This window comes from Salmo salar, chromosome 29 (genome assembly GCF_965601325.2).
Source record: "Salmo salar chromosome 29, fSalSal1, whole genome shotgun sequence".
Lineage (NCBI taxonomy): Eukaryota > Metazoa > Chordata > Actinopteri > Salmoniformes > Salmonidae > Salmo > Salmo salar.
This window is the reverse complement of record NC_138319.1, coordinates 6,231,560-6,249,392: the sequence shown is the minus strand read 5'-3', so window position 1 is coordinate 6,249,392 and position 17,833 is coordinate 6,231,560. Positions and strand designations below refer to the sequence as shown.

At 40.8% G+C, this 17,833-nt stretch overlaps 1 protein-coding gene across 1 annotated transcript in view; it reads left to right on the top strand.

Annotated features, from left to right (window-relative positions):
- LOC106590053 (cadherin-12) overlaps window positions 1-17,833 on the top strand; it is a 230,390-nt gene that overhangs the window by 199,481 nt on the left and 13,076 nt on the right. Inside the window, exons 8-11 of the mRNA XM_014180561.3 lie at window positions 687-823; window positions 6,289-6,410; window positions 12,739-12,856; window positions 14,268-14,519. Coding sequence (XP_014036036.2) covers window positions 687-823; window positions 6,289-6,410; window positions 12,739-12,856; window positions 14,268-14,519 — 629 coding nt within the window. The remainder of the gene's footprint in view (window positions 1-686; window positions 824-6,288; window positions 6,411-12,738; window positions 12,857-14,267; window positions 14,520-17,833) is intronic.

The following is a 17,833-nucleotide window of genomic DNA, read 5'->3' as shown; positions in this document are numbered from 1 at the left end:
AGAAAAAATATTAGAGAAAGACATTGTTTAGGCCCAAGTCGACCACGTTGCAATAACCGGAAGACAAAAAATTGGCTGAACATATACATTTTGCCATGCAGCAACATCAATAACAAATGCCTCTTTAGGAATGAACAAATGCCTCTTCGATAACTAACAAAAGCCTCTTTAGTAATCAACAAATGCCTCTTTGGTATGAAAACGATACCTTGATCAGCTTGCATCTTTGTGGTAACGTTGTGTAGCCTACATCTTAATGATGCTGCTGCTTTCAGTGGCCCTTAACCCTTATTGAAAGTACATGTCTAGAGCAATGTTTCTTTAAAAGACTGCATGTTGTTGGCTCCATTTGTGTCACTCTAGAAAAATATTTAGTCAGCATAACCAAGACACATGCGCCACCGTTACTCAATTGTGATGTATGCTGCTTACCACAGCCCATTTTGTGGAAATGCCCTCAGTGTATGAGTAATAAATATTACCTCTCTGCATCTCAAATGGAACCCTATTCCTTATATAGTGCATTACATTTGACCAGGGCCCATAGGGATACATAGAGAATATGATGCAGTTTGGGATGCAACCCCTGGCTGAATATATTACACCTAACTCTATACATTTGCCAATGGGGGAAATCAATTCCTTGCTACCCACTTGTGTGGGAAATTTACCAAATGTTTTATTAGGTATTCCATCGACTGGAAGAGTGACCTGGACAGCTACTTTGACATTGATCCAGTGGAGGGAACGATTTCCACAAACGAACTCCTGGACAGAGAAAGTATCGCCCAGCACAATATCACCATTGTGGCCACCAAACTTAGTAAGTATGTGACAACAGATCGATCACGATTCATGCAGGTGTCACTGTCGCCTTTGTCTTTTGAAATCTGTGTGACGGATTTAAGGTGGTTTTAATCAAGTCAATAGTCAATCTCATTTTGTTTGAGTTGTTTATTGGCAACCGTAAAGTATGATGGCTCCCCCGGAGCTTGTTTTATCAGGACATTGTTTCCTCTGGCCGTACCCACTTTAATTGTCTCTGAAACTTTCTCTCTGTCCATCTCTTCATTCTTTACCCACTCTACCTTTTTAATGTTTTTAACTGCCTTCCAATTCAAGGTTTCTTTTTCATGATATTTTAAAGAGATTCTCTGGTACTTTTGTATATTTTTTTGCCAGTAGATGTGAAAGTAGAGCTTACGAGCCAAAAATGGTCACCAACAAATTGCGTACTACGTCACATACTGTATGTGCAGATATGTGCACCACGTCATTGCTCTCTCGCTCTGCTGTGTATGCATCTTGATAGATGTCACTCAAATGGCGAGGGGCTGAAGATCATTGGCTAGAACTTGAATTGCTTGGGTAATTGCTAGGGGGCTTGTCCACGTGGGGGAAAATGGAGGGAAAATGGTGCCGTACAGCTTCCAGAAAATAGTCTCTTTTAAACTAGGGATGTTGTGACTTATTGAGGTAAAACATTAATTCTGCTAATAGATTATGCATAAATGAACTACACATTGACACATCCAGCCCAAAGCGGGAGTTTCAAAAAATACTTACTAGTCGGCAAAGTTCCAGAGCATGTCTTTAAGATCAAAATGTTCTTGCTTGAATGATCTTATGTTGACAATGATGAAGTCTATGTTTTCAGTTACATCACAAAAAAGAGGTAGAGTAAAATATATTCATGATGGAGAGCCCTGCAGTGTTGATTTAAGAGTTAATTTACACTCACTGTCAATTTAAGACCTGCCATCAGACTAATTATATATTTTTTATGAAGAAAAGTGGAGCAAATTTCCAGATAAATAAGCAAATCCATCGTCATCAAGTCATCAAATCTGCTAAGAGCCATCAGAGTCATTATCTGGGAGGCAGGTTGGTGCTCAATCAAAATTACCCACGCTGTATATTCATTAGAACGGACTGTGAAATAAGGGCCATTAAAAGTTGAGCTGCTTTTATCGCCTTGGAAACTGGCATTAGTCACGCGGTGGGTGGGGATGAAATTCTAATTTATGTTTCTGGAGTCATTGGAGTATTGGAGGGATGGAGTGGTGGGGGGTGGAGTGATGGAGAGGTGGATGGATGGAGGGATATGGGTGGGGGGATGTGGGGGTGATAGGGGCTCAGCCATCATACTCAACATGTGAATCAGCGATTGGGGCTCATGGGATCACCTTTTTGCACACATACCTCTCACATCCCTCCATCCTTCTTTCCCCGTTCGCCTGTCAGACTCAAAATACAACAACATACCTGGTGAAGACGGCATGTTACTTTCAGTCTTCCCATGCTTCATGTGCCGAGCAAGCCATGGAAGCTGCAACAACATTTCTGGAGTAGCCTTTCCACCGGCATCTCCACTGCAGTCCTTGTTTGTTTTTGTTTCCTTGACGATGTTGCCGTAAACCCTTCCCCACTTTTGCGAACAAGTATTTGGGTCAGACCGCAGAGTCTCCACAATCCCCCACCATGAATTGGCATGCTGGTCTTTATATAATGCATGGCTAGAATTGTAGAGGTGTAGGTACTTCTGTACCTCCTCGTCAATCAATGCTTAAAGTTGTCGTTCATAATCTTAAATCCACACTGAGTTTCAGGCGGAATCAAGAAGAAGAAACTTGCCTCACCCCTACAGTTGACCAATCATGGACAAAGGGGCGTAGACTTCGGCTCCTGAACTTCGGCTTCCCTTGATTAAAAAAAATGGTCTGCCAGAACAAAGTCCAAAACGAACAGCCCTTAGCAGTGGTATACAGTGTCTTCAGGAAGTATTCGTACCCCTTGACTTATTCCACAATTTGTTGTGTTAGAACCTGAATTCAAAATTGATTAGTTATACAGTACCAGTTAACCTCTTGGGGCTAGGTGGGACGCTAGCGTGCCACCCGTGGTGCACTCCATCAACAGCAGGTGCATTTCAAGAGCGGCAAATTTGAATCCAAATAAATGTCAAAATTCAAATTTTTCAAAAATACAACTATGTTACACCATTTGAAAGATAAACATCTCCTTAATCTAACCACGTTTTACGATTTCAAAAAGGTTTTACGGCGAAAGCATAAATTTAGAGTATGTTAGGACAGTACATTTACAAGAGTTGTGTGTAATGTTTTGTCAAGTCAAAGACAGGGTCACCAAAACCATAAAACCAGCTAAAATGATACACTAACCTTTTACAATCTCCATCAGATGACACTCCTAGGACATTATGTTAGACAATGCATGCATTTTTAGTTCTATCAAGTTCATATTTATATACAAAAACAGCGTTTTACTATGGCATTGATGTTGAGGAAATCGTTTCCCTCCAATAACCGGCAGTCAAGTCAGCGTCACAAATTAAATAATTAAAATTAGAAAACATTGGTAAAATATTATATTGTCATTTAAAGAATTATAGATTTACATCTTTTGAACGCAATCAACTTGCCAGATTTAAAAATAACCTTACTGGGAAATCACACTTTGCAATAATCTGAGCACTGTGCCCAGAAAAATACGCGTTGCGATACAGACTAGACGTCATGTTGGGGAGATCTAAAATCGAAAATACTATGTAAATAATCCATTACCTTTGATTCTCTTCATCAGATGTCACTTCCAGGTATCACAGGTCCATAACGAATGTAGTTTTGTTCAAAAAAGCTCATCATTTATGTCCAAAAATCTCCGTCTCGTTAGCACATGATGTAAGCCAGCCGGACTTCTCGTCATGAACGAGGGGAAAAAATATATTTCCGTTCGTTCAAACATGTCAAACGTTGTATAGCATAAATCATTAGGGCCTTTTTTAACCAGAACATGAATAATATTCAAGGTGGACGAATGCATAGCCTTTTATAACGTATTGGAACGAGGGTACCCAACATGAAGTAGCGCGCCAGGTGTCTAATGGGACATCACCGTTCCATGGCTCTTGTTCGGTCAGATCTCCCTCCAGAAGACTCAAAACACTTTGTAAAGGCTGGTGACATCTAGTGGAAGCAATAGGAAGTGCCAAAATATTCCTAAACCCCTGTGTTTTTCAATGGGATAGGTTTAAAGTCAATACAACACATCAGGTATCCACTTCCTGTCAGAAAATGTCTCAGGGTTTTGCCTGCCAAATGAGTTCTGTTATACTCACAGACACCATTCAAACAGTTTTGGAAACTTTAGAGTGTTTTCTATCCATATATAATAAGTATATGCATATTCTAGTTACTGGGTAGGATTAGTAACCAGATTAAATCGGGTACATTTTTTTTATCCAGACGTGCAAATGCTGCCCCCTAGACCCAACAGGTTAAGGTCCGAACTGTTTTGGCTGGGAAGATGCAGGCGCCTTTATTCCCCTCAATAACACACCTACATTCACCTAGCTTTCCCCTCTGAGGGCCAAAATTCCTAGAGAGGCCGTTTAGTTGTGAGAGGAATACACTTGTGTCCAGTGTTTATATGAAACGTAACGGTGTTGGATGCTATAGAATGCCTGGACACGGGGCGTCCATTATAGATAAACCTGGGCTCTCTCTGGGACTACAGATTTGTATCTCCAAACTTTTGACTTTAGATCAGTTGTGAGACCTTAGAGCCTGACAGAGCGTTATACAGTGGCTACTGTAATGGTCGGTATGGGCCAGGTGTAAATATTCTTAGATGTGTGTCTGTCTGTGTGTGTGCTATGTTTTGTTATGCTCCCACTTTGTGGATTAAAATCGGATCGGAGGCCAAACATGCATAAGGGGCTAACAGTGATAACAAATTATTACAGTACCAGTCAAACGTTTGACACACCTACTCATTCAAGGGTTTTTCTTTATTTTAATATTTTCTACATTGTAGAATAATAGTGAAAACATCAAAACTATGAAATAACATATGGATTCATGTAGTAACCAAAAAGGTGTTCAACAAATCCTAATATATTTTATACTTGAGATTCTTCAAAGTAGCCACCCTTTGCCTTGATGACAGCTTTGCACGCTCTTGGCATCCCAGGACACCAATCCCATAGAGGTTAAAGGAAAATATTTTATGTTTAGCTGACATAATATAATTGAACGTCCTAAAAACGAATGTATACATAAATAACTGCATTTCTATAGCTTCCAAAATATTTTTTACACCGTTGGGGGGGAACCAAGATGGAAGCTCAGTGGCTTCAACACAGTGCCCCCTATATACCATCTAGTGTATATAAATCATTGGATAGGTTGAGGTTTCCCTTGCAGTTTCATGAATGAGAGAAATACCATTTAGTGACCTCTATTTGATTCTAAACAGTCTATAATACAATAGGTCTACAACTCATGCTTCCTGAAAGGATACAATGCACCTTTCATAGAAAATAGTTGCTCATTGTTCTGCATCAGAGGGCCAAGAGAAAACCAGAGGATCTTCAGATAAAATATCACAGGGAGGGAGAGGGGAGAGAGAGAGACAGATGCACAATGTTCAACATTTCTGCCAGAGGAGTATCAGTGTTAGTGGTGGCGATCAGTGCGGAAAGCAGCAAATCCCATACTCAGTGTCATTTTTTTTTATGTGAGGAAGATTGCTTTTTCCATCAAGGTCGCACACAGGTCTCTGGCTGAGCCCTAGCTGCATCTTCAATTCCCCTGTGGAGGGGAGGAGGGCTATCCACCGCTCCCTTTCCTATAAGCCTGCACTGCAAAGCATAGCCTATCCCCCCCACTTCAAATCCATAAAGTTTACCTTCATTTATGCCTCTGAATACAAAGAAGACATTTCCCTCTTGTGCCATAGCTGTATAGAAATATTGTTTCAAAAGCAGAGATTCCGGTAACTGCTCCTCTAGGGAGCTTTGACAATGTCATTAATATGTGACTTGCATTTCAACAGCAGTTTAAGCTGGAGCCCATAGCAGAAGTCTGAGGGAGAATGGTTTGCACAATCTGTACACAATGAATGGGTAGAACCAAGTATAGCTATAAACGTTCAATCATACTGTGTTTATTGTTCATGGAATATAGTCTTCTGTTTTTAGAATCCTGAAAGAACAAATTTATTTAAAGGTATTGACTTTGTATTTATTCTCCAATATATGGACACTATTGAGGAATACATCAGGCATCTGAGAATCCTAAGACTGCAGTGCATTATACAACCACATGATGTCAGGTTTGTATAATAAATAGGGAATTGTATAATCTAACACTGTTTTCCCTCTTCTTACACTAACTAATCCATAGGCAAGCACAATGAAACTCATTAACTAGAAGCATTTGTAATTGTTATGCTCATTGTTGTTTGTTGTCTGATTTTACTCCTCAGATAGCCCAGTGCTGACCAGTAGAGTGGCTGTCACCATTCATGTACTGGATGTCAATGAATTTGCCCCTGAACTAGCGATCCCTTACGAGAGCTTTGTGTGTGAAAATGCCAAAGTAGGCCAGGTAAGTGAGTGTGTGTATATGAGTCCCAAAGGCTATGTCCCAAATGTCACCATATTCCCTATGTACTGCACTACTTTTGATCAGGGCCCATTGTGGTACAAAGAACCATTAAACATGAATATTCAGCTGTGTACAATATGCTTTAGATGTTTATTTAAAACCAAATAAATCATATAAAACAAAAGGCCATTTCCATGCATATCACTGGTATCATTGTATCAGAGTTTTGCATAATGCTAAAACCATCTGCTTTATTTCAGCTAATGGAGGGGTAGGGCGTGCTTTGTTCACCAGCAAGCAAGTGTACATTCAGATGATTTATTTGGATGCAGGGGAGTCTCTGCATGTGCACATTGTTAACCACCCGTGCCTACAAATTAGCATATTAGCAAACATCTACATGCAGTTAGTGTGCCGACAGAGAGCTCCTTTGGGGATTTACCAAATAGCTAGAAAGACTTTTCCGTCACACACTAAAGATGCATTATCCTTACTTCCCATTGGGTACAAACTGGTTGAATCAATGTTGTTTCAAAGTAATTTGTCAACAAATTGTGATGTGGAATCTACTTAGATATTACATATGGATTTCAAAAAAGACAATTGTTTTGAGGGTAAAATTTCAACCACAGTATTATGTCAACATGGTAACTAAATTTCAATATAGAAAAACCTTGTATGAAATATATTTAATTTGTACCTTTAGAACAACATCAGATCTTTAACATTATATCCACTATCAGAAAAATAACAATAGGCTGGGCAGCACCTCCTACTGGAGAATTGATGTATCTACAGCTACACTTTGGTCTCCCATCCAGGGATTTAACCAAGCCCAGTTTAGCTATGATATCACTGACTATAACCAATGTGCTATAGTGAGAAGGATTGTTGAGAGATCACTTAAAAACTAAATAGATTCACTATTGCTATTTAAGTCATTCCAAAGGGTAGGTTTAACAGAGCAAATTCCATGTGACCATACTTTATCACTCATGTATCATCAATAATAGTATTTAGACCAATATAGCATTAACAATGTCATCAAAAGCTATTGCTTCAATTCAACCTAAACCTAAAAATAGATAATACAATAGGCCTAGGGTTTCAAGCTCTGGTTGACTTCAAATGTAATGATATTTAGTGATATTTAATTGTGTTTGTTTGTCAACGCAACCATATATCAACATTTGCGGGAGATGTATCTTCTGCTTGGATAGTTCCATCTGTGCCACTGGCTATAATTCCAGTTTTTCTACAAATTAATAAATTAAACGTTGGATTCACGTCTCCATCTCAACCAAAAATCAAAGTTAAAGAATAGGGCTAAATCATATTACTGTTAATACATTTAATATTTGATTTGATTTAGTCCTACTCTTTAAACTTATATTTTTGGTTGAGATGGAGACATGAATCCAACAAATCAATTATTAATTTGTAGACAGACTGGAATTAAAGCAGGCTAAGTCAGTGGCACAGATGGAACTATCAACACAGAAGACACATTTCCTTCAAATGTTGATATTTTGCTGCATTGACAACCAAACACAATTCTATATCATTTTTGAATTACACTAAATAGCCTATTAACTTGTCGACAAGTTAACAAATTATATGTTGGATTCATGTCTCCATGTCTCTCTCAACCAAAAATAAAAGTTTAAAGAATGGGATTAAGCCAGTGGCTCAGCTGGAACTATCCAAGCAGTAGATATATCTCCTTTAAATGTTTCTACTTCATTGAGTTGTTAACTAAACACAATTCAATAATATAGCTGCAAGCAGCAGTACCGGGGTTCAAGCTGTGGATCCACTTTGACACCATCAAGACAAATTGGAAACATTGCCCTAGGATGAGCTACTTACGCATTCCTTACCTTGATTACCAATTAGCAGAACTCAAAATCATACAGATCATGCAATAATCATTTATTGTATTTTGGACAATTTTTTATGATGTTGGCTACTTTGAAACAGAACCGCTGGACAGATCGGCACCAAATGTAGTATACTGCTCAAAAAAATAAAGGAAACACTTAAACAACACATCCTAGATCTGAATGAAATAAATAATCTTATTAAATACTTTTTTCTTTACATAGTTGAATGTGCTGACAACAAAATCACACAAAAATAATCAATGGAAATCCAATTTATCAACCCATGGAGGTCTGGATTTGGAGTCACACTCAAAATTAAAGTGGAAAACCACACTACAGGCTGATCCAACTTTGATGTAATGTCCTTAAAACAAGTCAAAATGAGGCTCAGTAGTGTGTGTGGCCTCCACGTGCCTGTATGACCTTCCTACAACGCCTGGGCATGCTCCTGATGAGGTGGCGGATGGTCTCCTGAGGGATCTTCTCCCAGACCTGGACTAAAGCATCCGCCAACTCCTGGACAGTCTGTGGTGCAACGTGGCGTTGGTGGATGGAGCGAGACATGATGTCCCAGATGTGCTCAATTGGATTCAGGTCTGGGGAACGGGCGGGCCAGTCCATAGCATCAATGCCTTCCTCTTGCAGGAACTGCTGACACACTCCAGGCACATGAGGTCTAGCATTGTCATGCATTAGGAGGAACCCAGCGCCAACCGCACCAGCATATGGTCTCACAAGGGGTCTGAGGATCTCATCTCGGTACCTAATGGCAGTCAGGCTACCTCTGGCGAGCACATGGAGGGCTGTGCCGCCCCCCAAAGAAATGCCACCCCACACCATGACTGAACCACCGCCAAACCGGTCATGCTGGAGGATGTTGCAGGCAGCAGAATGTTCTCCACGGCGTCTCCAGACTCTGTCATGTCTGTCACATGTGCTCAGTGTGAACCTGCTTTCATCTGTGAAGAGCACAGGGCGCCAGTGGCGAATTTGCCAATCTTGGTGTTCTCTGGCAAATGCCAAACGTCCTGCACGGTGTTGGGCTGTAAGCACAACCCCCACCTGTGGACGTCGGGCCCTCATACCACCCTCATGGAGTCTGTTTCTGACCGCTTGAGCAGACACATGCACATTTGTGGCCTGCTGGAGGTCATTTTGCAGAGCTCTGGCAGTGCTTCTCCTGCTCCTCCTTGCACAAAGGCGGAGGTAGCGATCCTGCTGCTGGGTTGTTGCCCTCCTACGGCCTCCTCCACGTCTCCTGATGTACTGGCCTGTCTCCTGGTAGCGCCTCCATGCTCTGGACACTACGCTGACAGACAGAGCAAACCTTCTGCCACAGCTCGCATTGATGTGCCATCCTGGATGAGCTGCACTACCTGAGCCACTTGTGTGGGTTGTAGACTCCGTCTCATGCTACCACTAGAGTGAAAGCACCGCCAGCATTCAAAAGTGACCAAAACATCAGCCAGGAAGCATAGGAACTGAGAAGTGGTCTGTGGTCCCCACCTGCAGAACCACTCCTTTATTGGGGGTGTCTTGCTAATTGCCTATAATTTCAACCTGTGGTCTATTCCATTTGCACAACAGCATGTGAAATTTAATGTCAATTAGTGTTGCTTCCTAAGTGTACAGTTTGATTTCACAGAAGTGTGATTGACTTGGAGTTACATTGTGTTGTTTAAGTGTTCCCTTTATTTTTTGAGCAGTGCATATAGCATCTATATATGCACATCTTAAAACACAGTATGACAACTATAAGCCAATAAGCTTGCATGAATGTTTTTTCCTGTCAAGCAGTGCCATCATGTGGCCATACTTTACAGGTTAGCGAGACACATATCCCTGAGCATATGTGCCAAATTTCATTACTCTGAGTCTAACAGATCAGGAGATATAAACATGTGCCTGGTATAGCACCACAGTATGGTCGATCTGAATGTGCTTAGATATGTTGAGTCTTGTTTGGTACATGTGTATCAAGTTTTGTTACAATACAAATATCCGTGTCAGAGTTATATGTATTTATGACCAAGACCATGCCCACGTCAATGTTTATTGGTCAGTAGCGGCCATGTTTCTTGAGATGCTATCCTGTAACCCCTAATAAGCAATGTCAACAAGTACACATTGAGGTTACTGTAATTATACATTATTATGTAGCTAATCATATTAAGTGTGCATATTCAAGATAGGATGCATAGGTTGTCGCAGGTCTGTGTAGATCTTCACCTTTGCGGTAATAATCTGTGCAGAATCTCAAACTGCATTGATCACTTGCACCACGTACTTTCAATGTATTCTGAACTGCAATCAAGGTAATTTGGTTCCGCTATTAGATGAAGCACAGTGATAACAAATTAATCTGTTGTATAAATAAACAACATATCTGAAATTGTATTCCCATTTGAACTTTGCTGTGCTTTTAAATGTTTGAAAGTACAGTGATAGACATTTGGGTGACAACTAAACCAGAAATCAGAAACAAACTTCTTGAGTGGGTGACTATAGGTTAGAATTTTATTGGTCAAAGTCTCAACCAAATAATTAAGTGGTGTGCAGAGTGGGTTATGCCTTGCTCAATGAACCTTTATTTTTATGATATATTAGTTACACATTTTTCAGAGCTGGTGATTACCTCTTTTTTTCACCACTTCTAATCTTGACCTTAACCCTATAACATTAGATCTAACTATTTTCAGGAACTCTAGTACTAACCATCGCCAAGATGTACAATTAACTTACAGTAGCCTTTCTTCTCCCTCAGAGAAGAATATCTGTTCCGCTCCATGCTTTCCATACTAGTACTTTTAACAGCAAGATTCCACTAGGTGTTACTCACAGCTGGTTGGTAATAAAGAATTGCAGGTCTTCTCTTGTAAGAGCCCCTTTGATGATTAGCCCCCCTCACATTGCCTGCCAAAGAACAGACAAAGCACTTACAGTACAGTACAGGTATTCTGAAGCAAATCATACTGTGTAGCAGCAATTTATGTAGTTCTGTCTTTGAGCTGTTCTTGTCTATTGATGTTCTGTATTATGTCATTCTGTATTATGTTTCACGTTTTTTGTGGACCCCAGGAAGAGTAGCTGCTGCTTTTGCAACAGCTAATGGGGATCCTAATAAAATACCAAATACCAAAATACCAACCTCCCCTGAACAGTAAACCAGGGATGTATTCAGGTGAGAAAAACAAGAGATACATATTTCCATTTGAAAGCAGCAAGGAAGGCTATGCAGAAGGCATACAGTATGCCTTCTTTAAACAGAGATGTTTGCCTTAGGACATACAACAATGTCAGGTGTGGCAATGCAGGATAAAGGTTCTGTTCCTTCACAGCTAATGGACTGTGACAAACACACCGTTTGTGTATTCTCAGTGAAATGGATTAAAAAGAGAAAATAAGAAATCTCTCTATTATCAAAACACAATTACATGTACTTGAATGCATTCTAAAATTAAAAGGGTAGAGTTTAGTGAAGCAAGGGGCTAGGCTATCATCCCAAACTGAAGCCACACAGAGGAGAGCAGAGTAGATTAGGGAAGAGGAGTGTTTCGAGGCGAGGCGAGTAGAAGCGAAGAGAGGATGAGAGGCAAGGCTAAACAACCTCTCATTGAGATCATAGCCCTGTGCATTGATCGACTGTGACAGGAATCCATTACCCCCTGTTGCCCTAAGACAAGTAAAACACAACATCATTACGATATGGTCATCTAGAAACAATGTTTAATTCATTTTCTCTTACGGATATGTCCCTGTTCAGGTCACACGTATGTATAAATCGCTTTGTGTCCAGGTTTTGGCCATTACACAGTGATAATAAAACAAGACTTTATTGTTGCAAAGATTTAGATAAATAAAAACTGCATTCTTAATTTGATTTCAATTGTTTCTGTTGAATGGGGCATAGTGAGTCTATGATTCATTATGTATTCATGGGAGTGGTCAGGGGAATACAGTATGTTCACTCTGAGAAAAGGCTGCAGGGGGCAGGTTTTTAATATTGTTGCCAGTCAAAGAAATATGTAGAAAAAAACTCCTTAATGTAACTTTTTACTGAGTCACAGAACTTAAAGGATAACCTAATGTCCCAACAGTGTGAGTGTATTGTGTATAAACAATGCTAAAATAACTAGAAAAATATAAAACTACCTCTGTATATTAAAATTCCAAATGCATTTTTTTTACAACAGCCGAGAACAAATCATTACTATTTCTCCCTCAGGAACATTTAAGGTAAATTAAACCCTGTTTCTTATACACTGAAACTAGGACATCGCAAACAGATTATTTGATGTGTTGGTAACTATTTACCTAAATATTTGTCGTAATGTTTCAATGAATCATCATCATCATTAGTAAAAAATATTCATAAGTATATTCTTATAGCACACCTGTGGGGGGGTTAGTGTGCCAGTTTAATGTAAAAAATGTTTCTCTCTCAGGTAATTCAAACCTTCAGCGCAAAGGACCAGGATCTGCCTCAAAATGGTCATAAGTTCTCCTTCAAACCGTCAGAGACGGACATCAACAACAAGAACTTCACTATCCGCGACTTTGGAAGTGAGTTATCTTGACCAGGTTTCTGACACTATGCCAGTGAGGAAGAAAAAGTAGTCTTGATAGTGAAGAAGTATGATGACAGCATCTAACATATCTCTAGGTGATACATTGCATCCATCATAACACCTGCAACAAGGTCACAGGCTTTATCCTTTAGACTTGTGTTGTTGTGAGTACCTTTTGTTTTTGTGAGAACCTGATACACAGTGTTATCTTACATATCCAAGCAAAATAATATATATTTCTAGACATTTTGTGCAGGAGCCATGGTCATTACCATCATTGGGAGTCAACTGTGTAATATAATTGATTTGTGATTATTATAAATGTAGAAAAATGTGTACTGTTGTGTCAATTCTATAGAATTGATGTTGTCATATAGTATATTCTCAGAAAGGTATGGTGTCTATTTCCAATGGGGATATTGTGAAACACAGCCTTGGAAGTCTAACATGCAAAGGAGGGTAAAGACGAGTGTGAGTGTGACCTATTGCAGTATGAAGCTGTGGAAACTAATGCATTTCTCAACCTTGAAGAGAGACCTGGCTTGAGCCTCTGATCCAGTTTTACTTTTTGGACACAGCGTCTCACAGCTTTTGCCAACAGACACAATCTCCAGATACAGGGGTGAGATCTGATACGCAGGGACAAGGCATTCAAATCACCACTGGCGAAGTCTAGCAAAGCAGGAGAAAAGAGAAAAAATACAGATGTCATCCCAAATAGCACCCGTTCCCCTTTATAGTGCACTACTTTTAACCAGAGCCCATAGTCTGTGCATAAAATGTAAAGTATTTTTTGACACCTTGAACCCCTGTCAGGAAAAAGTCCCAGGCCTTGTCAGACGAACAAACCAATCCTGACAGGGGTCAGACAGTCTAGATACAGTGGACAGGTTTGGGGCTGGTCCAAGCTGACACATCGCCTCGTTCCTGAGAAACACTGTCCAGATCTATTCCTCTGACCAACTTCACACCTGCTGCAGCACCAGCCCTAACACCACCTTACTTTATGAGTACATGCTTCCCTTACTCTCCTTTGCAGGCAATGTTAGCTGAATGAACAAAACCAAACAGTTTCCCAGAGCACTCAGTTGTAGGGGGTAAGGCTGCCATGTTGTCCCGTAGGCAGTTTAAATGTTTTCTGAGGCAACATGCTGGCTGATGTAATGTCAGGTCAGCCTTGTTTATGACATGGGACAGTAAAACAACCAACTTACAACATTTCTGATGTAATTTCCAACAGGCACACATGCACAAGAAAACACAGGTTCATTGTCTCATTGTATAGGTTAGTGTATCCCAAATAAGACTATTAACAATGGCTGTTTCTTTGTACCATATCCTTAATAAGACTATATTACTATTCATCCATAGTTAAACAATGGGTGTTTTGTTTATTTCTGTCCCAGATAACACAGCCGGGATAGTGACTCTGCAGAGCGGTTTTCGAAGGCATTCCCAGAAGATCTACTTCCTGCCCGTTGTAATCCAGGACAGCGGCTACCCCGTCCAAAGCAGCACAGGCATCCTGACCATCCGTGTGTGTGGCTGCGAGTCAGATGGATCACTCCTCACCTGCAGCGCAGAGGCCATCTTCCTCCCGGTGGGGCTGAGTACAGGGGCTCTGATAGCCATCCTCCTGTGCATTGTCATTCTACTAGGTGAGTCATTTATGCCTCATTCACTCCTCCTAGTCAGAATTGACTGTGTTATGCTGTTTATCCCTGTAAGGCCCACCCAGAGCATGAACCAATGTTCACAAAAACACTAACATACCCACAAAGCAGTGTTGTAACCATTAGACTAACCACCACAATAGTCAGTGTATTGTCATTCTACTGGGTGAGTATTGAGTAATTTACTCTTGTGGTAGGTTCTACTAAATTATGACTGTGTAATTTCTCCTGGTGGGGAATAGTACAGGGGCTCTGATAGCCCTTTTTCTGTGCATCGTTATCCCTAAAACAAAAAAGCACATGCTTTAACATGACATTTCACATGTGAAATCATGTGAAAATATGTTTTTGGAGCACTTAAAATTTGCTATCATGTCACGTATAGTTTCATGTTGTTTTACATGCTGTCATGTTATCACATTAACTTCACACAAGTTCACATGTGAAATTCATGTGTTTTGCCTTAAGGGATTCTACTAGATGAGTCATTTACAGTAATGACTGTGTAACAGATCTGTGTATGTCCCTGTACGGACAACCCAGGAGAGAAACCCACATTAACATCACTTATGAAGGCTAGCCCTAACCCTAGCTGTAATGCAACCCTTAACCTTACAAGCTGACAAATCATAACTGCTTGCCTTACTAAAACTATAGTATTGGTTGGCTTGGCCGGTGGCAAAAATCATTTAGCTCTCAGGGAAGCTGATGCCACTGCCCGATAGATTAGCTCACACTGGCTATTTAGTTTACAGATGGCGCCGACAGATATGACAGCTCAACTTCTAGCTCATAATCAACTTTGCAGTATTTCCTTTTTTTCTGTGTTATTTCTTACATGATTAGCCTAGAATTTTTTCTGCGTTATTACATACAGCCGGAAATGTTTGTGGGATATCAGAGCGACGGTAACTCACCAGCATTACGACCAGGAATACGAATTGGAATCTTTGTTCGCACCACCCAGGGCAATTTAATTAATTCAGTGGCTACTCCAAAACACTGCCAGCGGAGAAGAGGAATTCAGAGTAGACGTTTTGTCAGGAGGCGTGCACACCATCCATCACTTCCAAGTATGTTACTCGCTAATGTTCAGTCTCTGGATAATAAAGTAGATGAGCTCAGGGCAAGGATCTCCTTCCAGAGAGACATCAACGATTGTAACATACACTGTTTCACAGAAACATGGCTCTCTCAGGATATACTGTCCCCATCCATACAGCCAGCTGGGTTCTCAGGATATTGCGCAGACAGGAATAAAGAACTCTCAGAGAAGAAGAAAGGCGGGGATGTATGTTTCATGATTACCTATTCATGGTGTGATTGTGATAACTCAAGTTCTTTTGTTCACCCGACCTAGAATACCTCACAATCAAATGCCGACCGTATTACCTCCGAAGAGAATTCTTATAGTCACAGTGTCACGCCCTGACCTTAGAGATCCTTTTATGTCTCTATTTTGGTTGGTCAGGGCGTGAGTTGGGGTGGGCATTCTATGTCCTTTTTTCTATGTTTGGTATTTGTTTGTTTCTGCCGGGTATGGCTCTCAATCAGGGACAGCTGTATATCGTTGTTGCTGATTGGGAGCCATACTTAGGCAGCCTGTTTTCCTTTGGGTTTTGTGGGTGGTTATTTTCTGTTTAGTGTTTTGCACCTAACGGAACTGTTCGGTTGTTCTTTTGTTTTGCTTGTTGCATTAGTGTTCAGTCTTAACATTAAAATGACGAACACTTACCATGCTGCATTTTGGTCTGATTTCTCTTCCCCTTCATCCGAGGACGACGAAGACCGTTACACACAGCCGGTTATTTTCCCCCTCAAGCAAATTCCACAACGGCCCTCAAAGAACTACAGTAGAACTAAATCTGATAACGGCGCTGGAAGAAATGACAGCAGTTTTACGGGCGCCCAACCAATTGTGCTATTATGTGGGGTTTTTTGCGTTATTTGTAACTTATTTTGTACATAATGTTTCTGCAACCGTATCTTACGGCAGAAAAGAGCTTCTGGGTATCAGGACAGCGATCACTCACCTCGGATTAGACAAAGATTTTTTCAACAAAAAGCAAGACTCACATGATATTCTCCAAACACCCGGCAAGGCCGACATCCCAGTTATTCACAAGAGGAAGCGATGCAGGTACAGAGGACGAAGAGCCGTATGCCTCGTCAGGACACGCAGAAGGCGAGTAGGAGAGCTGCCATTACCATCAACATTACTCGCCAACGTGCAATCATTGGACAATAAATTAGACGAGGTACGATCACGTATATCCTACCAACGGGACATCAAAAACTGTAATATCCTATGTTTCACGGAATCATGGCTGAATGACGACATGGATAATCAGCTAGCGGGATATACGCTGCACCGGCAGGATAGAACAGCACACTCCGGTAAGACGAGGGAGGGCGGTCTGTGCATATTTGTAAACAACAGCTGGTGCATGAAATCTAAGGAAGTCTCAAAATTTTGCTCGCCTGAAGTAGAGTATATTGTGATGAATTGCAGGGCACGCTACTTGCCTAGAGAGTTCTCAGCTATACTTTTCGTGGCTGTTTATTTACCACCACAAACAGATGCTGGCACTAAGACTGCCCTCAGTCAGCTGTATAAGGAAATAAGCAAACAGGAAACTACTCACCCAGAGGTGGGGCTCCTAGTGGCCGGAGACTTGGCTCTTTTTATTGAAGACTCAGGATCTGTGCAATAACGTGACACTTCCTACGTCTTCCATAGGGTCTCAGAGCCCGGGAAAAAGTTGAACGATATCGAGGCAGGCTCTGGCTGAAACACTTTATCGCTTTTGGCAAGTGGCCACTCAGAGTACTATGGGCTTAGGCGCGTGCCCGCTTCGACCGAATGCTTTCTTTTCCTTTGTCTGTTTATCTAAACGCAGATTCCCGGTCGGAATATTATCGCTTTTTTATGAGAAAAATGGCATAAAAATTGATTTTAAACAGCGGTTGACATGCTTCGAAGTACGGTAATGGAATATTTAGAATTCTTTTGTCACGAATTGCGCCATGCTCGTCACCCTTATTTAGCCTTTAGGATAGTGTCTAGAACCTGCGAACAAAACGCCGCTGTTTGGATATAACGATGGATTATTTTGGACCAAACCAACATTTGTTATTGAAGTAGAAGTCCTGGGAGTGCATTCTGACGAAGACAACAAAGGTAATAACATTTTTCTTATAGTAAATCTGACTTTGCTAAACCTGCTGGGTGTCTAAATAGCTAGCCCATGATGGCTGGGCTATCTACTGAGAATATTTCAAAATGTGCTTTCACCTAA